This window comes from Pleurodeles waltl, chromosome 5 (assembly GCF_031143425.1).
Source record: "Pleurodeles waltl isolate 20211129_DDA chromosome 5, aPleWal1.hap1.20221129, whole genome shotgun sequence".
Lineage (NCBI taxonomy): Eukaryota > Metazoa > Chordata > Amphibia > Caudata > Salamandridae > Pleurodeles > Pleurodeles waltl.
Window position 1 is genome coordinate 1488321343 of NC_090444.1, and position 24145 is coordinate 1488345487.

At 45.1% G+C, this 24145-nt stretch overlaps 1 protein-coding gene across 9 annotated transcripts in view; it reads left to right on the forward strand.

Annotated features, from left to right (window-relative positions):
* Positions 1 to 24145, forward strand: part of DST (dystonin) — a 1789835-nt gene that overhangs the window by 1563782 nt on the left and 201908 nt on the right. For all 9 annotated transcript variants that reach the window (XM_069235771.1, XM_069235778.1, XM_069235775.1 and 6 more), the window contains one exon: positions 12543 to 12784. In XM_069235771.1, coding sequence (XP_069091872.1) covers positions 12543 to 12784 — 242 coding nt within the window. The remainder of the gene's footprint in view (positions 1 to 12542; positions 12785 to 24145) is intronic.

Here is a 24145-nt window from a genome sequence, read left to right on the forward strand (position 1 = left end):
TTATAGGAACGCCAAATATGCAATGGCATCTGTATTCATTTTTCCACATTTTAAGGGCGACAATATTGATAAATTGCAGCAGAGCTTATGTATTTCTTGAGTGTTGTGCTGCACGCAATTAAGGGTCAGGTTGTACTTGCTGTATATTGCAGCAGTTATCTACAAAACAAGTCCAAGGGAATTATCTTGATTAAACAATAAGATGAGTACGCCATCAGTACAAGATAAGTCTTTATGTTCTTGATAATTGTGTTTATTACCAGCAGCTTGACTTTCATCTTTTTAGAAAGCAGAGATGGGCCATGGGGCAGGTCAAGGAGTCGTTATAGTATTTGGATCAATTGACAAAGAAATATGGCAGTTGAGTGCACTCATATGTCTGTTTAGAAAGAATTTGATGTTCTTGTGAATGGCTTTCCTGGATTATGAAGAATGCCTTTTTCATGCTTTGTATCTCAGAAATAATCCTGTATTGGCTATAAAGGATGAAATGAATTCAACAGCTATTTGAAAATGTAATGAGTGGTGGTAGAAACTGCATGGAAAATGTACACTTCGTAAGCCACAGTTACGTATACTACACACTCAGACATTATTGTGGGAGGAAAACTGAGAGCTCTAGTAATGAGAATTGATGAGTTCTGAAGGTGGGAAGTCATATAAAAGGATACTATTTTCATGTTTACGAAGCTAAATGTTGCTCTTGAGATCTGATAGAGACTTCTAGTTGCAGATTCCTTACCTTAGAATTTTCCCCCAGGCGTCAGACAGGATCTGGAGATTTTTCTTTGAGCAATACCCTTGCGCGTCAGTAGGTACGTCGGTCGACCCCGCAGGCGTCGTAGGCGTCATGGTCACTGTGATGATGTCGGAGTAGTATATAGACGCCACCCTCGCACAGTGACGTTAGTTCTTTTCTTTCCGCGCCACGTGCTAATCGGGAGAAGAGCTATCATGGCTATTTTTTTGGCCGAATTCAACCGTTTTATCAAGTTTTTCTGTGTGACTTTGGTGAGTCGAGGATGTCCCCGAAGACCAGGTTCAAGCCAAGCGAGGACTGTCATCGGACGATGTCGGTGACGGATCCTCATCGGGTTTGTCTGTGGTGTCTCAAGCGCGACCACGACCCGAAGTCCGAGTGCCGGGCCATGCACCAAAGGCTTTGAGGGAGCGGTCCCTAAAGCTAATGGCAACACAGCACTCGACTCCGTGTAGGTCCCAGTCTCGTTCGAGAGGAAGGTCTCGAGATCGGTCATGGACTCGTCACCATTTGTCTTCTTCTAAATCCTCGGGTCAAGGTAAGAAGAAGAAGAAGTCGAAGAAGTCCCATCGCTCTCTGTCTTCGCCCCGTCGTTCGGCTGACGTGACGCGGGAAGAGCGTCCATGCACTAGGCCTCCATCATCGGAGCCTACGTCTGGGTTGGCTCCGCGCATCCCTGAGTTTCCCGATGACGGAGCAACCCCAACCCAGCTTAAAGAGTTTTATGAGGCCATGCGCCTCATATTTGGGCGGTCTGACCCCTATACGGCACCTTTGGGCCCAAGGGGTTCGGCTGGGGGGCCTTTGGGTTCCTCACCAGTGGCTTCAGCTCTGTCCATCGAGGTCACCTCCGGATCCGTGTGTGGATCCACACGGGCACTGGGCGCACCCTTGAGACTTTCCCTGGCGCCGGGTCGATTATCGATGCTCCCGACGTCGGTGGTGCCCACTATCGATGTCGACCCGATTCTTATCCCCGACGACTCGGAGTCGGAGCGGCGTCGGCCGCAGCCTTCGGCTTCGATGGGGCTTATTCGCTCCAGGTCAGATTCGGACCCTTTTTCTTATGGGTACGAATATGGGGAGGAATTGGAAGGGTGCCTGGACCCTTATGAATACCAGGATGACCCTGCTATTGGCTGGGCTCAGGAATTGGGTGAAGCCAGTGGTCTGGATACTTCTCCTGACGCTGGCATGCTGTCTCCTCCTACCGTGGCTACAGTGGAGGGAGCAACTTATGGTATGGTGGTCAGTAGGGCAGCTGAGGTCCTTGAACTCGAGCTTCCCACTGTTGAGGTCAGGTCTAATCTCTTGATGGAGTTGCTTCAGCCTGGGGCTTCTACTTCAGAACCCCTTTTGCCTTTAAATGAAGCCCTCACCAATGTCCTTTTGGGTACATGGTCCAAACCCAACACACTGTGGGTATATGGTCCAAACCCAACAATGGAGCACGTCGCCATTGGCCGGCTCTGATTCCTGTCCCAACACCCCACGCCTTAGAGTCTTGCTATCCAGGCTTCCTCTTCTTCAGGCGCATTTCCTTCCGCATCCCCGGATAGGGAATCCAAAAGGCTGGAACATGTTGGCAAGAAATTGTTTTATTCCTCCAGTCTCGTGCTCCGGTCTTTGGACAGTGCATGCCTTTTGGGCCGCTATAGCCACTCCTTGTGGGATACGGTTGCACAAGTCCTGCCGCAGATACCGGAGGAGGCCCGTGCTATCGTCTCCCAAGCTGTGAACAATGGTAGGGATGCAGCAAAGTTCACAATCCGTTGTGGGCTGGACACGACCGACTCTCTGGGCAGATTGGTTGCTACGATGGTGGCCTTACGACACCCCTCCTGGTTACGTACTTCTGTTTTTTTTCGGGGGAAGTCCAACAGTCACTCATGGACATGCCCTTTGATGGCTCCCATCTCTTCGGAGACAAAGTGGACTCGGCCTTGGAGAGATTCAAGGGTTCCTGGGCTACAGCTCTGTCCCTCGGTCTTTCCTCAGCCCCTTGCCCACCACAGTCCACTTTTTGCCCCTTTCGTGGCCATGGAAGGGACTCCCTGTTGTGTCCTCCACACGGCCACCGTGCCTCGCATGCTGGTCAGCCTATGCGTGGGCGAGGACGCAGAATCCCACATGGCCGTGGGACAGGGAACCAGAGGTCTGTCCAGTCCACCTCTGCCCCCTCTGCAGCCTCCAAACCCTCCTAGTCCATCCCCTCACTCCCGTCCAGTTGGTGGCAGTATTCGTCATCACCTTCCCCACTGGGAACATATCACCACGGACAGGTGAGTTTTGCAGATCGTTCGAAAGGGCTACTCCCTCCCTTTTGAACCTGCTCCACCACCCATGCCACCATCCTTTGATCACCTTCCAGAGGATCATTTGGTGCTTCTCCGCCATGAAGTCGCAGCTCTCTTGGCCAAGGGAGCTATAGAAAAGGTCCCTGTGCCAGAAGTAGGTTGTGGTTGTTATTCCCACTGCTTTCTGATCCCAAAGAAGGACAGGGGCTTACATCCTATCCTAGACCTTCGGGACCTAAACTAATTCCTCAAGAAGGAGAAATTCAAAATGCTCACCCTGGCTGAGGTTCTGTCTGCCGTGGACCCAGGAGACTGGATGGTAGCATTCGACTTGCAGGATGCTTATTTCCACATCCCCATCCTGCCTGCCCACAGACGTTACTTACGATTCATGGTAGGTCACGAGCACTTTCAGTTTACATTGCTCCCCTTCAGCCTTGCCAGCGTCCCCCGGGTGTTCACGAAAGTGATGGTGGTGGTTGCAGCTCATCTGTGCAGGTTAGGGGTTTCATTCTTCCCATACCTTGACAACTGGCTGTTGAAGGAGGATTCGCCCCAGAAAGTCGTCTCCCTCCTTCAGACTACAGCGAACCTCCTGCACATGCTGGGGTTCACAATAAACATGCCGAAGTCACACCTGAACCCCTCTCAGCTGCTCCCTTCTTTGGAGTGGTCCTGGACAGAGTGCAGTTTCGGGCTTATCCCCCTGAAAAACTAGTCCAAGACATTCAGGCTATGATTCCGATCTTTCGGCCTCGGTCTTGGGTCTCGGTGAGACTGACTCTGAGGCTGCTGGGCCTCATGGCCTCCTGCATCCTGCATCCTGCTAGTAACACATGCCAGATGGCATATATGGGCTCTGCAGTGGGACCTGAAGTTCCAGTAGGCGCAGCATCAGGGTAATCTCTCCGACGTGGTCCAGATCTCGAAGGGGACTGCGAAAGACCTGCAGTGGTGGCTTTCGAATCCGCATTGGGTCCACGGCAGATCCCTCTCCCTTCCCCAACCAGATCTCTCTATAATGACAGATGCATCACTTCTGGGATGGGGTGGCCACATGGGAGAGGCGGAGATCAGAGGACTCTGGTCTCCAGCGGAGTCGGAGCTCCATATCAATCTGCTGGAGCTCCGGGCGATCAGGCTTATGTTGAAAGCATTCCTTCCCTCTCTCAAAGGAAAAGTGGTGCAGGTGTTCATGGACAATACTACCGCCATGTGGTATTGCAACAAACAGGGCGGAGTAGGGCCCTGGACCCTTTGTCAGGAGGCCCTACGCCTCTGGACATGGCTGGAACATCAGGGCATTACCCTGATGGTTCAACATCTGGCAGGTTCCCTCAACGCCAGAGCGGACAAACTCATCCATCAATGCACAGCCGATCACGAATGGTGTCTCTATCCAGAGGTGGGTCAAGGTCTCTTTCAGCAGTGGGGAGAGCCTTGGTTAGATCTGTTCGCCTCTGCAGAGAACGCGCAATGTCAGCTGTTTTGCGCGTTGGAATTTCCAAGGCGGCACTCGCTCGGAGACGCTTTTCATCTCAAGTGGAAGTCCTGCCTCCTTTCCGCCTTTCCACCTATACCTCTTCTGCCCAGAGTTCTCAAGAAAATCAGGAACGACCGGGCCCAAGTCATCTTGGTGGCTCCGGACTGGGCACGGAGAGTATGGTATCCAGAGCCATTGAGCATGTCCATCAATCTTCCACTCAGACTACCTCTTCGGGTGGATCTTCTGACGCAGCAACAGGGGACTGTTCTTCACCCAAACCTGTTCAACCTTCGCCTTCATGCGTGGAGATTTAGCGGCAACAGCTGACGGTTTAACCCTTCCAAGTCTGCAATGTTATGTTGGCAGCCAGGCGTCCATTAACTAAAACTTTATACGCCTGTTGTTGGAATAAATTTGTGGCATGGTGTACCAACAAATCTGTTGATCCCCCTTCCGCCCCTCTACCAAGGTTCTTCTGTTCATACTTTCTTTAGCCCAGCAGGGCTCTGCTTTGGGCACCCATAAAGGGTATGTTCGGTGGCATGTGTAGCTGCAGATACACATGTTGTGCATAGTCCGCCGTCTGGTGTTGGGTCGGAGTGTTACAAGTTGTTTTTCTTCGAAGAAGTCTTTTCGAGTCACGAGACCGAGGGACTCCTCCTCCTTTGTTCCATTGCGCATGGGCTTCGACTCCATGTTAGATTGGTTTTTTTCCGCCATCGGGTTCGGACGTGTTCCTTTTCGCTCCGGGTTTCGGGACGGAAAGATAGTCATAACTTTGGAAAACTACGTCGGTATTGTTTCGTTCGGTATCGGGTTAGAATAGAATCGACACCGAATCGTGAAGAGCTCCGGTAGCCCTTCGGGGTAATTTCGATCCCCCGTCGGGGCCTGGTCGGCCCGACCGCGTGGAACATCGACACTGATGGAACGGACCCCGTTCCGATTCTGTCCTAAATGCCACAATAAATATCCATATACAGACCAACATTTGGTCTGTAACTTGTGCCTGTCGCCCGAGCACAGGGAAGAGACGTGTGAGGCCTGTCGTGCGTTTCGGTCCCGAAAAACGCTCCGTGACCGGCGAGCCAGAAGATTGCAGATGGCGGCCGCGCCGACAGGACAACGAGGGTTCGAGGAACAAGGAGAAGAAGAGGAAGCCTTCTCCATCCATGAATCGGACTCGGAAGAATTCGACGTCGAAGAAACCGTGAGTAAGACGTCGAAGCAAGCACCACACAAGAAAACAGATAAGGCCCAGGGGACGCCACTGCCAACAGGCCATGGCTCAACCCATAAAGTAGGTGACCGTCCATCGGCACTGAAAAAGGCCGAACCGGTGCCGAGATCGTCCGACTTGGGTCGAGACACAGGCACGCAGCAATCTCGGGACCGAGACAGTGCTGCCGAAAAAGATCGACGCCGAGACAGCGGAACCGAAGCTGCTCGACGCAGAGACAGCGGCACCGAGGATGATCGACGCCGAGAAGGCTCGACTCCGAAAAAGAGGAAATTCTCCTCGGAGCCGAAAACAAGCAAAGACACAGTTTCGGTGCCAAAACGACCGGCAACCGAACCGACTGTCAGCTCGTATTCAGAGGAACAATCACTGTCCTCTCAAATGCGCAAACACAGATTTGAGGAAGAGTTGCAGACCACTGACGTGGACCACACACAATAGCGGATCTTCATACAAAGTGGGACAGGGAAAATCAGCACCCTTCCCCCAATCAGGAGAAAAAGAAGGCTCGAGTTCCAAACACAGGAACAAACACCACAACCAAAAGTGGTTAAAAAGGTAACCCCGCCACCCTCTCCTCCACCTGTGACTCATATATCACCGGCACAGACTCCGTCACATTCACCGGCTCATACCACCATGAGCCAAGATGACCAAGACGCTTGGGACCTATACGACGCCCCAGTGTCAGACAATAGCCCAGAGTCGTACCCTACCAAGCCCTCACCACCTGAGGACAGCACAGCGTATGCACAGGTGGTAGCTAGGGCAGCAGAGTTCCATAACGTGTCGTTACAAGCAGAACCTGTCGAGGATGACTTCCTTTTCAACACCCTCTCTTCCACCCATAGCACCTACCAAAGCCTGCCTATGCTTCCAGGAATGCTAAGGCACGCAAAGCAGATCTTCAAAGAACCTGTCAAGAGTAGAGCTATAACGGCAAGGGTGGAGAAAAAATATAAAGCACCGCCCACGGACCCTACTTTTATCACCTCACAGCTGCCACCAGATTCAGTCGTGGTAGGGGCAGCTCGCAAAAGAGCCAACTCGCACACATCAGGCGAGGCACCACCTCCGGATAAGGAGAGCCGCAAGTTCGACGCAGCTGGAAAAAGGGTCGCAGTACAAGCTGCAAACCAGTGGCGCATCGCCAACTCTCAGGCGCTCCTAGCGCGATATGATAGAGCCCATTGGGACGAGATGCAGCATCTCATCGAGCATCTACCCAAGGAATTTCAAAAACGGGCAAAACAAGTGGTTGAGGAGGGACAAAACATCTCCAATAACCAAATACGCTCCTCTATGGACGCAGCGGACACAGCTGCAAGAACAATAAATACTGCAGTAACCATAAGAAGGCACGCATGGTTGCGCACATCTGGCTTTAAACCGGAAATACAGCAAGCGGTGCTCAATATGCCGTTCAATGAACAACAATTGTTTGGACCCGAAGTCGACACGGCAATTGAGAAATTGAAAAAGGACACTGACACAGCCAAAGCCATGGGCGCACTCTATTCCCCGCAGGGCAGAGGCACTTTCGGCACCTTCCGCAAAACAACCTTCAGAGGGGGGTTTCGGGGTCAAGCCACACAAGACAGCACCTCACAATCAACACCGTCTACATACCAGGGACAGTACCAAAGGGGAGGCTTTCGGGGCCAGTACAGAGGAGGACAATTCCCTAGAAACCGGGGAAAATTTCAAAGTCCAAAAACCCCTCCAACCAAACAGTGACTCACAAGTCACTCAACCCCTTCACACAACACCAGTGGGGGGAAGACTAAGTCAGTTTTACAAATCTTGGGAGGAGATAACAACAGACACTTGGGTCCTAGCAATTATCCAACATGGTTATTGCATAGAATTTCTCCAACTCCCTCCAGATGTCCCACCAAAAACACAGAATATGTCAAAGCAACATCTAGACCTTCTAGAACTAGAAGTTCAAGCATTACTGCAAAAGGACGCAATAGAATTGGTACCATGTACACAAAAAAACACGGGAGTTTACTCACTGTACTTTCTAATACCAAAAAAGGACAAAACACTGAGACCAATCCTAGATCTCAGAACACTAAACACCTACATCAAATCAGACCACTTTCACATGGTCACGCTACAAGACGTGTTACCACTGCTAAAGCAACAAGACTACATGACAACCTTAGATCTAAAGGACGCGTATTTCCACATACCGATACATCCCTCGCACAGGAAATACCTAAGGTTCGTATTCAAAGGAATACATTACCAATTCAAAGTGTTGCCGTTCGGTATAACAACCGCACCAAGAGTATTTACAAAATGCCTGGCAGTAGTAGCTGAACACATCAGAAGGCAGCAAATACACATATTCCCGTACCTAGACGATTGGCTAATCAAGACCAACTCCCTAACAAAGTGTTCACACCACACGGATTATGTCATACAAACCCTCTACAAACTCGGTTTCTCCATCAACTATACAAAATCTCACATTCTGCCGTGCAAAACACAGCAGTACTTAGGAGCAACAATCAACACAACAAAGGGAATAGCCACTCCAAGTCCACAAAGGGTTCAAAATTTTCACAAGGTTATACAAGCCATGTATCCAACACAAAAAATACAGGCAAAGATGGTATTAAAACTCCTAGGCATGATGTCCTCATGCATAGCCATTGTCCCAAACGCAAGACTGCACATGAGGCCCTTACAACAGTGCCTAGCATCACAATGGTCACATGCACAGGGTCACCTTCTAGATCTGGTGTTGATAGACCGCCAAACATACATCTCGCTTCTATGGTGGAACAGTATAAATTTAAACAAGGGGCGGCCTTTCCAGGACCCAGTGCCACAATACGTGATAACAACAGATGCTTCCATGACAGGGTGGGGAGCACACCTCAGTCAACACACCATCCAAGGACAATGGGACGTACATCAAACAAAGCTACATATAAATCACCTCGAATTGTTAGCAGTATTCCTAGCGTTGAAAGCATTTCAACCCATCATAACCCACAAATACATTCTTGTCAAAACAGACATGACAACAATGTATTATCTAAACAAACAAGGGGGAACACACTCGACACAGCTGTGCCTCCTAGCACAAAAGATATGGCAATGGGCAATTCACAACCACATTCACCTAATAGCACAATTTATTTCAGGGATCCAAAATCAACTAGCAGACAATCTCTCTCGGGATCACCAACAGGTCCACGAATGGGAGATTCACCCCCAAATTCTAAACACTCACTTCAAGATTTGGGGAACACCTCAAATAGACCTATTTGCAACAAAAGAGAACGCAAAATGCCAAAACTTCGCATCCAGGTACCCACACAGGCAGTCTCAAGGCAATGCTCTATGGATGAACTGGTCAGGGATATTTGCGTACGCTTTTCCCCCTCTCCCTCTCCTTCCATATCTAGTAAACAAATTGAGTCAAAACAAACTCAAACTCATACTAGTAGCACCAACATGGGCAAGACAACCTTGGTACACAACACTACTAGACCTGTCAGTAGTACCCCATGTCAAGTTACCCAACAGGCCAGATCTGTTAACACAACACAAACAACAGATCAGGCATCCAAACCCAGCATCGCTGAATCTAGCAATCTGGCTCCTGAGATCCTAGAATTCGGACATTTAAACCTCACCCAAGAATGTATGGAAGTCATAAAACAAGCTAGAAGACCATCCACTAGACACTGCTACGCAAGCAAATGGAAAAGATTTGTTTGCTACTGCCATACTAAGCAAGTTCAACCATTACATGCATCTCCAAAGGATGTAGTGGGATACTTACTACATTTACAGAAATCAAATCTAGCCTTCTCTTCCATAAAAATACACCTCGCAGCAATATCTGCATACCTGCAGATTACCCATTCAACTTCACTATTTAGGATACCTGTCATTAAGGCGTTTATGGAAGGCCTAAAAAGAATTATACCACCAAGAACACCACCTGTTCCTTCATGGAACCTCAACATCATCTTAACAAGACTCATGGGCCCACCTTTTGAACCCATGCACTCTTGCGAAATGCAATTCTTAACGTGGAAGGTTGCATTTCTCATCTCCATCACATCTCTAAGAAGAGTAAGTGAAATTCAGGTGTTTACTATACAAGAACCTTTTATTCAAATACACAAAAATAAGGTAGTCCTAAGAACCAATCCTAAATTTTTACCAAAAGTTATTTCACCGTTCCACTTAAATCAAACGGTAGAACTACCAGTGTTCTTCCCACAGCCAGACTCAGAAGCTGAAAGGGCACTACATACATTAGACATCAGAAGAGCATTAATGTACTACATTGACAGAACAAAAGAAATTAGGAAAACAAAACAACTGTTTATTGCATTTCAAAAACCTCATACAGGAAACCCAATATCAAAACAGGGTATAGCCAGATGGATAGTTAAGTGCATCCAAACCTGCTACCTCAAAGCAAAGAGAGAGCTGCCCATTACACCAAGGGCACATTCAACCAGAAAGAAAGGCGCTACCATGGCCTTCCTAGGAAACATTCCAATGAAGGAGATATGTAAGGCAGCCACATGGTCTACGCCTCACACATTTACTAAGCACTACTGTGTAGACGTGCTATCCGCACAACAAGCCACAGTAGGTCAAGCCGTACTAAAAACTTTATTTCAGACTACTTCCACTCCTACAGGCTGAGCCACCGCTTTTGGGGAGATAACTGCTTAATAGTCTATGCACAACATGTGTATCTGCAGCTACACATGCCGCCGAACTGAAAATGTCACTTACCCAGTGTACATCTGTTCGTGGCATTAGTCGCTGCAGATTCACATGTGCCCACCCGCCTCCCCGGGAGCCTGTAGCCGTTTGGAAGTTATCTTCAACATTTGTACATTTGTAAATATATTACTTAAACCTTATTTGGTACATTCCATTGCATGGGCACTATTACTAACATACACAACTCCTACCTCACCCTCTGCGGGGAAAACAATCTAACATGGAGTCGACTCCAATGCGCAATGGAACAAAGGAGGAGGAGTCCCTCGGTCTCGTGACTCGAAAAGACTTCTTCGAAGAAAAACAACTTGTAACACTCCGACCCAACACCAGACGGCGGACTATGCACAACATGTGAATCTGCAGCGACTAATGCCACGAACAGATGTACACTGGGTAAGTGACATTTTCATTATCTGCCATTTCGGCCTTCCTTGGGCTATATGATCAGCCCTCACTCTTTAAATCTCATATTGTGAGTAGATTCCTAAAAGAGCTCACCCAATTATTTCCTCCCACTCCATTTATTATGCATTAGTGGGACCTTAATCTAGTACTTACTTATTTGATGTGTACACCCTTTGAGCCAATGCATAATTGTCCCTTGCGGCTCCTCACCTTGAAAACTGTCTTTCTGGTCGCTATCACCTCTGCTCGCAGGGTAAGTGAGCTACAGGCCCTTTCCTCAAAGCCTCCATACTTGTCTGTGCACCCTGACAAAGTTGTGTTGCGCACTAGTGCTTCCTTCCTTCCTAAGGTGGTTACACCCTTTCATGTAGGCCAATCCATCACTTTGCCTACTTCTACGCACCCCCACATCCTTCCCATGAGGAGGAGAGACTCCACCAGTTGGACCCAAAAAGAGTGTTGGCGTTCTACCTCAATCGTACTAAAGATTTCCAGGTGGACAATCAACTCTTCGTTGGGTATGTGGGTGCGAAAAAAGGGAAGGTGGTGCAAAAGCGTACCATCTCTCGATGGGTGCCTCTTTGCATCAAAATGTGCTATGCTTTGGCCAAGAAGCAGCCTCCTGAAGGCTCGCATGCTCATTCCACTAGAGCAACTGCTGCTTCCACTGCGTTAGCACGCAGAGGTCCTGTCCTGGATATCTGCCAGGCGGCTATGTGGGCGTCCCTGCACACGTTTGCTAAGCATTACTGCCTGGATAGTCAGGTCCGTCGAGACGGCTATTTTGGTCGTTTGGTCCTACAGGACTTTCTAGTATGATCTTGGTTCGCAGCCCACCACTGGGGATGGAATTGCATGGGTATCTATTCTAAGGTAAGGATTCTGCAACTAGAAGTCTCTATCAGATGTAGAAGTTACATACCTTCGGTAACAAAATATCTGGTAGAGACGTATTCTAGTTGCAGATTCCTTACCGCCCACCCATTCTCCCCGCTTACAAACTGATTTCTAGGGACAGGGATTACCCCCTTTCAGGTCCTTAAATCTAGCACACCAATCTCAGTGTTCTTAGTGGCTCTGCGCTTTAGCGTGGAAAGTCCTTAAAAGAAACCGACGTCACTGCGCGAGGGCGGCATCTATATACTACTCCCCACGTCATCACAGCGACCACGACGCCTATGACACCTGCGGAGAAGACCAACACCACCTACCGACGCGCAAGGGTGTTGCTCGAAGAAAAATCTCCGGATCCAGTCTGACGCCTGGGGGAAAATTCTAAGGTAAGGAATCTGCAACTAGAATATGTCTCTACCAGATATTTCGTTACGGAAGGTAAGTAACTTGTACTTAAGTATGCTAATATAAGCAAGTTAGCTATGCAGCTGATTGCAAACCTCAATGATTATTCAATTCACACTGGAATATGCAAGGGATTTTCACTAATTATGAGAGATAAAATTATTGAATTGTATTTAAAGTAGATAGGTTGCGGTTGATAAAGCATCACATTATATATGTGGCATAATTTATTGTTTTTCATAATTGTCATATTGTTGCCAACATGCATATTTATGTTTCTAGGTGATGAAGTTGTTGTAATTCAGGACAAACTGGATGGGATTAAAGCAAGATATTCGGAAATTACAAAACTGAGTTGTGATGTGTCTAAAAATTTGGAGCAAGCTTTACAACTTGCAGGTCAGCTCCAAGCAACCCACGAGGAACTTTGCTGGTGGCTCGATGAAGTGGAAATTGAATTGCTGTCCTATGAAGCGCAGGTTCCCAAAGCAGAAGAACTTGGGCAAGTGCAACAACGACAAAAAGTATGTTTACTTTTACCATTTACTTTACATTCCCTGTGTTTTGCTTTTCCTAGTCGGAGAGTGTTGCCAGAAGCATATTGGCTGGTTGACCAGGTTGATTTAATATATACAGTGTAAATCTAAATCTTTGCAACAAACGTAGCACATTGGTACAGTTTCATGTTTTCCGTTTTTGGTTCCCAGGCGAATCATGCACTCATTCACAGTCACAATATTTATTCAGAGTCATGTGTTGCACTGTAAGACTGAAGATAGCAGAAACAGTCTGTTCCTTTTGTTCCAGTTTAACCATATTAGGCCTAAACAGGGGAAATTATGCATGTTATTGAGAACATAATGCATTTTTGTATTTCTTGTATTTGGGTTGCTATAGTGCTAAGTCATGAAATATGATTGTGCCTTGTTTCAAGCACAAAACCAGGAAGCTGTGTAGTAAGAAAGAGCTACCAGAAGAGCACCATACAAGGTGCGCCGTCTCAAGTCCTGTTTTTCTCATTTCCAAAAGATGTTTTCTTTTTTATGTTTGCTTTTATCCTTTGAAAGTCATATTTTACAAATATGAGCAAATAGTAAATGAATGCTGCCCATTTATATCTTTTTTTCTTACTATGCTATTTTATAATGTCAGCCTTTGTATTCAGGCACTAGAGATAAGATCATGTAATTGATTTATTTTGTTTTATCATTTATCTGTACTGCAACTCTTTAAGATTTGGTGTTTAGGTAGTGAAACTTCCATTGGGCTGTAAAGTAGATGAGCATCATTTTCTATATTGGAATTGGAAAATCTTCTATATTTTATCTTCTTCTGTGGAAACAGGGGTTTCTTTATCACACTAAGGGCCTGATTTAGAACTTGAAATTGAATGCGGACAATGGAGACAGATCTGCAAAAATCTAAATCCCATTATATCCAGTGGCATTTAGATTTTGGCAGATGGGACCTCTTTCACCGTTGTGATGGAGTAACCGGCCTGCCAAGTTATAAATCAGGCCTAAATCAGGTACCATTGAAGGAACCACGTTGGTGGTGAACAATGTGGCAGAAATGATGCCAAAATTGAATAGGTGGAATGTCGTCTGGTAACCTTTATGTCATGGCTGCACGCCTAGTGATCTCTTTACTCACATATATCAGCCCATGATCTTGTTACTGATTCACTTGTGAAAGGTCGAAATCTCCTCTGGTAATCGTTTTCTATTCTGGAAAAGTACCCGATCATTTTTAGTCTCCTTAAAAACTGTGGGGGGCTTCAAAGCATGTCAGTAACACTAGCCTTTTATTGACGGTCCTTCAATGACTTAACCCTGCCAAACATAGCAACAAACAAATCATCCTAGGATTGGAGAGATGCTCAACCACCTTTCTTACAGGGTTAGCTCTACACCATGGCAGATCTGACGGCACATTCTGGCAGGATGTTCGCAAGGACAAAACTCTAAGGATGGCTGTTCATCTGTTGGAGAATCAGCCATTTGTGGATGGATCCTCTGTAGCCACCCTCTTTGAATCAGACCTTTATTTGTTAGACAGCCATTATCACCTCCTCCTGCCTGTTTGTGCCTCCATCATCAAAGGAGTTGCAGATGCTGAAGTAGTAGTATCAAACTAAGACACTTCAAGCAAGCATCTCTTCAGTGATAACCCATTTCTCTTTTTACGTTATATTACAGTGAAAGGAAGGCTCCAGGCTGCTGCCATATGAAAGTCGATTTAGGCAGCCACTTCACAGTGTCACTGCAAGAAGGTGTGATACAGCAACAAGTAGACAAATGTCCTTGCTGCTAGGGAAATTACAGCTCTCAAACGGAGCAATATAATTTTCCCTGTTGAAATGAAAATCCTTCACTGTAAGTCAAATGCTCTGTGGTAATTGCTGACCATGAGTAAGTCTCAGTCCATAATCTTCTGTATATTTTGATGTTCCATTACTTTAACAGTTTCAGTCTGTGTCTCTTTGCTCAGTAATTTTGAGGTTCAACCAGTAGTCTAACGCTAAATCCAACAGGTCTATGTATAGAAAATTAAGAAGAGGTATTATTTTAATAGTATATGAAATGTAATACGTCTGTCTACACTAAATGTATTGGGATGGAATTTAAAAAAATTACTGTGTTGCCATGAGAAAATATAACTTTCACTTATTAGACAGCATCATGGTCACTCAATTTTCTGCCTTTTACTCTAACTTTTAGTGCCTTACCAGAGTAATCCATGAAATCCACTCAAGGCTGGTGACGCAGTCCCTGGCTCTCCCTAAGCTTTAACCAGTACTTCTCTGGAGTCAAGCCGTATTTAACAACAAGGGATTCATTCATGAGGGGATATCTCATCCTGTCATCCTTACCTAGGGCTAATAGGGTATCTCTCCCCCAAGTGGGTAGATGCTTTCAGAGACTCAACCACCAATCATCCTCAGGGAATCTGTGCATGACCAAGACCACCTCATGGGCCTCAAACAATTTGTCATTATCATTCCCACCATAAAGCTAGACACTAGTTCTTGGGGGATGTGGACCTTTTACCCCCTTTAGCCACTTCTGTGACACAGCTGCCATCTTCACTGAATGCTTGCTTTGACCCTCCTGGCTTTCAGGTCTAGTTCTTTCTTGTTCCTTTTGTGGGCCAGCAGGATTTTCATATCTTCCAGAGGAAGACAAGTTTCCTCTGAGGCTGTCCCACCCTATGCCTTCCTCTCCTCTGTGGCTACTTATTTGTTTGGGTAGCAGCAGTTGAAGGTCCCTCTATGCTTGTCTGTCGCTAACTCTGATTGGGTCATGCTGGCAGAGGAAATATGACCCCCAGCCATAGGTACTGCAGGTGAACTCATCCATGTGAGCACCTGTTCTTCTTCCTCTAGGCTTGGATCTATGCCCCCAGTCAGGCTATTTTAATCTTCTTCATCCTCCAAAATGGCCAGTCAAATATGAAAGAGAACTTACAAATCAAAAATCAATTTTGATGTGTGATTATTAAGGGATTATTTTGGTTTTACGCAAATCATTGAGTGGCACTGCAAAAGCACAAGTACTGAATCTTGCCGCTGAACACCAGTGTAAGAAAGAGCATTAGTATAGGGGGATGCAAACCCACCTCAAAAAGGAATTACAATCCTTGTCAAGTTGAACCACAAAATAAATAAACCTAACTAAATAAACCTGTGCTTAACCATTGGTATGTTTGCACAAAACAGGCTTAATTTAGAGGCAATGTGTTAAGTATTTATACAGTACTCAAACAGTAATAAAGAGAAAACACAGCTATAGGACAATCCCAAACCAATTAAAAAATAGAGTTAAGTTTATAAATAAAAGGACATCAAATTAACAAAAAAATCCAATAAGTGGCAGCGGAGTTATGAATTTTTAAAGTTAATATTCAAAATAGTACCAAAAACATGAAACTGCAACCATGGTTATCTTGTCAAACTAGCCCAGATCAAAGTCAAAAGTTAAGATGCAGCATGGGTAGGGTACAGAGACCTGGTGCATCATGGTAAAAAGTTTTACCTTCTGTCTTAGTCCTTGAAATGGAAGTAAAAAAATCCCCGACAAGGCAAGGCAAGGCAGGAGGCTGTGGCCCAAAAAGGCTCCATTGTGGGATAGCGACTGAATGAGGTGTTGGTGATGTCTCTGACTTTTGCTCAGAATAGGGGGAATTAGAATTTCTCACCCAGAGAATGCCCCTTTCCAACTGGATACTTTTCAAGCCTACGTCCTGTTGAGATTTCTACCTTCAGACCTAGTCACTTTTTTGGAGCTCTGACTTTTCCAGCAGAGGAAGGTTGCAGGCTGGAACCAAAGAGGGCTCCACTAGGCTAGACACCATCTCCATGAAGTCCTACTGGATCAGATTTGCTGCGGAGGAGGAGAACATAGTGGAGAAACCTTAATCTTTAACCTAGCTGCGATTCGCCTTCATTGGATTTGCTTAGCAGTTTGGTCCTGGTCCCCAAGCCATTCTCAGAGCAAAAGGTTGGAAAAATGTCTAAGCCTCAGATTTCAGGAAACTTTAGAAGGAGAATACTATGACACCAGCCATGGGTCCACAACCTTGAGGACAGCACTTGGGGGAGGTCAAGACTGACTCCATCATAGGCCCCCAGCAGGGTCTAGCACAGATCCTTTTGGAACTGGTCAGCTGAGCAGCTGCAGGTAAGGCCTCTGGAAGCTTTTTGTGTCACTGTAGCTCAAGCAGTCACCTCTAGGGTCCTGGATTCAAGGCAATCAGGTTCAGTCTTCGGTCATGTTCTTCAGAGAGCAGGGCAGTCCTTCTTTTGATTCTTCACAGATCCAAGAGTGTTCTGGAGAGAGGTGTGTGGTATCCACTTTTATGCCCTTTATGCCTAGTGCTAGCTGGTGGGAAAAGGGCAAGCCTTTGTCCATGTCCTTTATTATTTATTCTGAGATGGAGGACAGTTTTTAGAATTCAGTGTCATGAACATTATCTCCCATTCCAATTATACATCTTAACTCAGGATTGCACTGGGTGAAAATCTTGTTTAGCAGTGTTTCTAAAAGGATGGAATGTGTCTCCCACTCCCAGATACCGGATTGTACGTCTGCCTAAATGTGAGCGACCAGGAAGGAATTTCTGTTACTATGGCTCTTTCCTCAGCTGATTTTCTTTTTTGAGTTTATTAATAGTTAATGCAATAATCTGAATATATAGAATACAAGGGATAATTTAAGTGAATAGTATAGTAACAGCTCAGTTACAATAGAAAATGTTCTCTTAAGAAAACCAGCTTGTGTATTGATGACAAAAACCATGACACACATACGTCCATTGTACATACATTTGAAATTAGAAAGGAAACATGATAACACATAAAACTGTATCAAAAGTCAATTCAAGGAGGTTTAGTGACCTCTTCAATTCTAGGAAACTGAGTACATAAGCCAAAGAGTTTAAGTAATTTGAAATGGGTATCCATAGCATATCTCTTTTAATGGCAAGGGATATCGGGGAAACATAAGCTATGTCAAGTCTATGATTATAACATACACCATACCACCAAGCTTGAAAGGATACCTTTGAAGAATACTTCCAAGATTTCGTAATTTGTTGAAATGCCGCAGTTAATAATAAGTCCAAAATTAAAATATTGTTCTTTTGATATTGTGACCATTCTTCCGCAAGACTTCCTAAAAATATATTTGAAAAGCTTAAAGTAATCTGAGCATTAAATATTTATCTGATTCCATACTCTTACCCAAAACTGAAATGTGACACGACAATCAAACAACATATGTTTAAGGTCTGAAACTGGGGTATTACAGGACCAGCAAGAAGACGAAAAACTAGGATTAATTATCTGCATAGAAACTGGTGTCATTAATAATCTATTATATATAAAGAAGAAAGTTTGAACTGCATTAGCTGCTCTGGAGGATTTCCATATTTTAATCCAAATTGTATTCCATAAAGAAGTGGAAAAGGAAGATTCTAAATCTTTCTCTCACTGCAGTTCCTTCAACTCCCTCAGGGAGACCATAAATACAAAGATTATTCCTTTTATTTCGATTTTTCAGGTCTTCTGCATGTTTTTTCAACACAGCCACTTCAGATTGTAAGAAATTAATAGCCGCAACTGAGTCCTCCAACACCTCCACCTTCTGGTCTATATGAGAAACTCTATTTTCCACATGCAACCATTTATCCTCCAGATTTGATAATTGTCTATTTGTGTCTTCCCTATAGAGTTTAAGAGCTCTAGGGCCAGATGTAGCAAAGGATTTGCGCCTCGCAAACGGCGAAAATCGCCGTTTGCGAGGCGCAAAAGCCTCTTTGCTATTCAGAAATGCATATTGCGAGTCGGTACCGACTCGCAATATGCATTTCAGAATCGCAAATAGGAAGGGGTGTTCCCTTCCTATTTGCGAGTCTGAGTGGTATGCAATACCATTTGCGACCGCGTACGCGGTCGCAAATGGTATCGCAGTTACCATCCACTTCAAGTGGATGGTAACCCACTCGCAATTTGGAAGGGGTCCCCATGGGACCCCTTCCACTTTGTGAATGGACCCCAAAATATTTTTGCAGGGCAGGGAGTGGTCCAAGGGACCACTCCCTGCCCTGAAAAAATACCGAAACTAAAGGTTTCGGTTTTTTTTTAAGTGCAGCTCGTTTTCCTTTAAGGAAAACGGGCTACACTTAAAAAAAAAAAAAACTGCTTTATTTAAAGCAGTCACGGACATGGAGGTCTGCTGACGACAGCAGGCCTCCATGTTTGCGAGTGCCTATACTCGCTATGGGGCCGCAATTTGCGACCCACCTCATGAATATTGATGAGGTGGGTCATTGCGACCCCATAGCGAGTTGCAGTCGGTGTCTGAGACACCGTACTGCATAGCAATTTGCGAGTTGCAAATTGCGAGTCGCATTGACTCGCACTTTGCAACTCGCAAATTTTTTTTTTGCTACATCTGGCCCCTAATTTCTTAAAAAAGTAACTCCATAGAGATGCTATCAATTTCTTTGATTGGTGACGGAGGATCTTTTTTAGCTTGCTTATTAGTTGATGCAGATTATGTTACCGGCAGCTTGGATGACAATTTATTAATAACAGACGATGAAGAGGCAGATGCTATAGGTGGAGAAGAAACATTATCTTGGCTGGGCTCACTCATGTTATCCATATTTGATGATGAGGAAAATGAATTAGAAAAAGCAATATTGTCAAAGCTTTTAATAATTTGTCCTTTACCATTAGTCAAATGAAGATTCCAAGATCTTCCCATAAGCAAAAATGTTATTTTGAAAAATATAAGAAGAATTAGATGAACACCAAATATGACGCCACCTCAGGAAAAGGTAAAATTTAAATATTAGTTGATATTGAAAAGAGTCATTTCATAAAGGAAGATTATATGTTGAAAAACTTCAGAACTGCTCAATCCATATAGAAATCCCCCAGGCAGTGATAAAACACATAATAAAACCATCAAAAAATATGAGGAGAAAATGAGGGTAAAAAAAAACAAAATGGCAGCTGCAATTGAAACCTCAGGCAGCTTCCATAATTTAATGAGAATATGGCATTAAAGACTTGGCTATCAGTTTCCTAGGGGAGGTCACTTTGGTCCTTAACCATTCCCCCAACGAATTGCATCCGAAAACAGCCTGACCTCCTCACCTCCAGCTGTCGTCAAGGTGCTCTCTGAAAGGAGGCCATCTTCTTTCAGTGCCAAGTCATGCCTCTCCTTAGTCCATGCTCCTAAAACCACTCTGGTCTGTCCCTCCTCTTCCATTGGGTTTGGGGCCTAACCTGACTAAGTTGACAAAAGGTAGGCTGGCCTAAGTGTGAACCTCATATGTCAGCAACAAGCTCGGCATCATTTAAAGCTCAGGGAGGGGCTTGGCACAATGCCCAGGGAATCCTGATTAGTGAGAAGAACACCTCTGTACTCCCAAGCTTTTTGTCCACTCTATGCAAACATCTTACCACAGGGAAGCCATTCAACAGTCAGTTGATACTGGCAGAAAGGCACATTTGGCTTTGGCAGAAAAATGACAACTTACTAAAAGTGTCATTTTCAAAGCAGTAATATGAGATCTCATTTTACAATTAAGTTGGATTTTAAATTGCTATTAAACTGAGGCCTTGAATTGTCTTTCTATCTGCTCCTAACCTGAAATGAGGCGCTAAAAGTTGTTATAATATAACCTAGTGTTTCCTTTGGGAGGCCCAGCCGTGCTGAAAAAATAAGACTTTGGGGGTTTTCCACCACTAGGACATGTAATATGTTAAATATTTATGTCCTACTTTTTAAATAACATGCATACTGCCCAATGGGCATATAGGGCATAGCTTTTAAGTACTAAACAGGAAGGTCTAGGCCTTGCAAAAGGTTTATTTTGCCAGGTGCAAATTGCAGTTTAAAACTGCACACACAGACTGCAAGGGCAAGCCTGGAGACATGTTTTGCATTGGCACTTCAGTGGTTGCACAATGGGAACTGCAGTCCACTAGTGACATTTAACTTACAGTCCCTGGTTATGCAGAGTGCCATTCAATCGGAAAAAAGACATGTTTTACAGTGCTCCAGTATTGGGTGGCACAATGAGTGCTACAGTCCTCTTACACCATTTAATTTACAGGCCATGGTACTTGTAGTAGCACATACTAGGAACCTATATGGAAATTACATGTACCAAGTAGGTGTGTGCCAATTTCACCACATTTAACAGGGGGGCTCAAGAATGTTACCACTGGTTAGCAGAAGGAAAATGTGCAGAGTCCTGTGCCCATCAAAAATGGGTTCTGTTGAAGCAGGCAAAAATCTGGGGAAATAACATGCAAAAGGTGGTCTTTTAAAAAAAAGCATGCCAGTTCATCTAAGGGTTAACAGCTCCCAAGAACACTGTACTCCATACTCAATACGTGTACTTTCTGGAAAACTCCATTTTTTTTCTTTATGAACCTCTTCGTGGCATGGGATGCCTCACATGTTTCCAATTCTAAAGAAGCAAAACAAAGTCCGGGGCATTTTCCAGTTTTTACCTTAGATGGGGCCCTAAACTATTTTATTTTCATGTACTGTTTTGTGAATTAAAACAGCTTGTATGTTTTTATGCTACTATGTTCTACTTCACTGTCCACTAAAACAAACCTCTTTGTCAAATGGTATTGTAAGAAATATTTAGCGTTTAAGTGTGCAGTCTTTAGCAATGTAAGTCACACTTTCATGCTCATGTACTTTGTGCGATGAATTCATTCAGAAGATAGTACATTTTAGAAGCAACCCATTGCTCTGTTTTGGAAATATCTATATGTTACCTAATAATAGAACATTGCCTTTTTTGGGCAGAAATGAGCCACAGGAATAGCCTTTTTTTGTTTTTTGTACCAGACTGTGATTAGAGCTCACACATTATTAGCTTGACATTGTGCTAGTCTGCAGCTCACTATGGAAGCCTTTCGTTCTCTTGACATGTGCATCTCACGGTCAGGAGTTTCGATGTCCCTGCCTGCTCTGATGGAGCAGGATTTGCCAAGCGTGTCGTTGGTATGATCCCAGCTGTCTCCCTGAGAGAGATATAATGATAGTCCGGGCAACACATTTACAAAGCTTAGATTGCAGTTTTCATCCTTGCTGCTTTCCTGGCATGCTTTATGAATGGGTTCCGCCTTGTGTACTGCCTACTCTTACACAGGGATGATGATATCCTCTGGAAAATAATGGCCGTCAGAGCAATCTCAGTTGGATTTTAACCCTCGACCCACAGAATTGCTGTTCACAGTGAACATATTAGTTGAGCACTATTGAAACCCTTACCTGTTTTTGTTTTTATTTGCATGTAATGGCTCTTTCTTTCTTTGGTGTTTCTAATATTGTGCTTTTAAAAATCACAACGGTTCCTTTTCCCTTCGTTTTTAAGACTCCGTGTACTGTTAGTAATGGAACTGTATGAAGCTTCCATGAGGCTCTACAGTTCCCAAGGGGTTCCGAGGTTAGGTTTGTGGTGTACATATTTTGGAACTCAGACCTCGCACCCATTACTATTACAAGCAGGGGCGTCGTCAACTCCCCCCTTTTACATCTACGCCCCCGGGGGGAAGGGGGGGGATTGATGAAGTTCATGATGGGCCTTTCCTGTCCGCATCTCGGCAGACAAAGACTTATAAACAACGTGAAAGGGTGGGGGGGTGTGTGAGTGAAAGGACGGATGGGGGTGTGTGTGAGTGAAAGTGTTGATGGGTGAGTGAAAGGGTGGATGAGTATACGGAAGGATGAAAGTGGATGTTTTGATGAAATGTTGGATGGATGGATAAGTGAAAGAATGGATGGGTGAATGAAAAAAATGGTGGATAGATGGACTAAAAGGTGAATGGATGGATGAGTGAAAGGGTGGATGGATGAGTGAAAAGGGAGGATGGATTGGTGGAGTGAAGGGTGGCTGGATGGACAGAATGAAATGGTGGTTAGATGGATGAGTGAAAGAATATATGAATGAATGAAAGGATGGAACTCTGGCATTGTGAACTTCCAAATTTTGCAGCTACGGCTAGGTGGAGTTCTTGATGGGCCTCTTCTGTCTCTACCAGGGTAGACACAGGTGAATGAGTGAGTTGAAAGATGGATGAATGTATATTTGAGTGAAAGGGTGGATGGCTGCTTGAGTGCAAGGATTGATGGATGAGTAGATGGATAGATATGGCGGATGTATGGATGGGTGACTGAAAGAATGGATGGATGAGTGAAAGGGATGTTGGATGGATGGGTGAAAAGGAGGGTGGATGGATGGATGAAAGGGTTAGTTGAAAGAGAGGGTAGATGGATGGATGGTATGAGTGAAAGTGAGGAATGACGGATGGATGGAGTGAAAGGGTCGATGGATGCATGAGCAAAAGGATGGGTCGATGGATGAGTAAAATGATTGATGGATGAGGCGAAAGAATGGGTGGATGAGTGAAAGGGAGGGTGGATGGATAGATGGATGACAGGGTGGATGGATGGGTGAGTGAGAGGGACGGTGGATGGATGAAAGGGTGGGTGGATGGATGACTGAAAAAACGGATGGATGAGTCAAAAGGAGGGTAAACATATGAGTGAAAGCATGGATGAGTGGATGGATGGGTGAAATGGATGATGGATGAGTGGAATAATAAGAGAAAGGATGGATGGGTGGGTGAACGGGAAGATGGATTGATGCAGTGAAAGGGTGGGTTGATAGATGGCTGGAGTGAAAGGGTGCATGGATGTATTGATGAATGACAGGATGGATGGATGAGTGAAAGGGTGGAGAAAGATAAGGTTGAGTGAAAGGGTGGATGGATAGGTTTGGAGATGGATTGATAGGTTTGGATGTGGATGGGTGGAGGGACAGAATGGTGAAATACTGAATGATAGATGAAAGAATTAATGGATGGGAGAATTTAAAGGTGAAATTGTAAAATATCAACAGGTGGATGGACGGATGAATGGATGTATGCTTAGATGGAAGAGCCAAGAGTGTTATTCTAGGTAGGGTCGTGATAAAGAGCTTAATTTGCTTTGTCCCATAAGCGCTGTAGTTAAAAATCGGTGGTATTTTAATGTTCTGGCTATTTCCTTGATTATAAGAGATCCCCACAGCCCAGGTCGTTTTGCTAGAGGCAGTTGGAGCAGCTTTTCCGATCCATAATTGAGGCGAGGTTTAGAGTATATTTTTAGGAATGGTGGCCCAGCCACCACTGGGCCGTTGATCCGGAGGACTGGCTGGAGATTGAGCTCTTTTGCGCTGGGCTTATTGACAGTGGTGCTGAAGGCTAATAACTCTAACTCTCCGACATCATCAGCCAAACCATACCCGTACAACAGGCAACACGAACGACGCTTCCGAAATACGAATACAGCAGCTGTGCAGTAACCAAA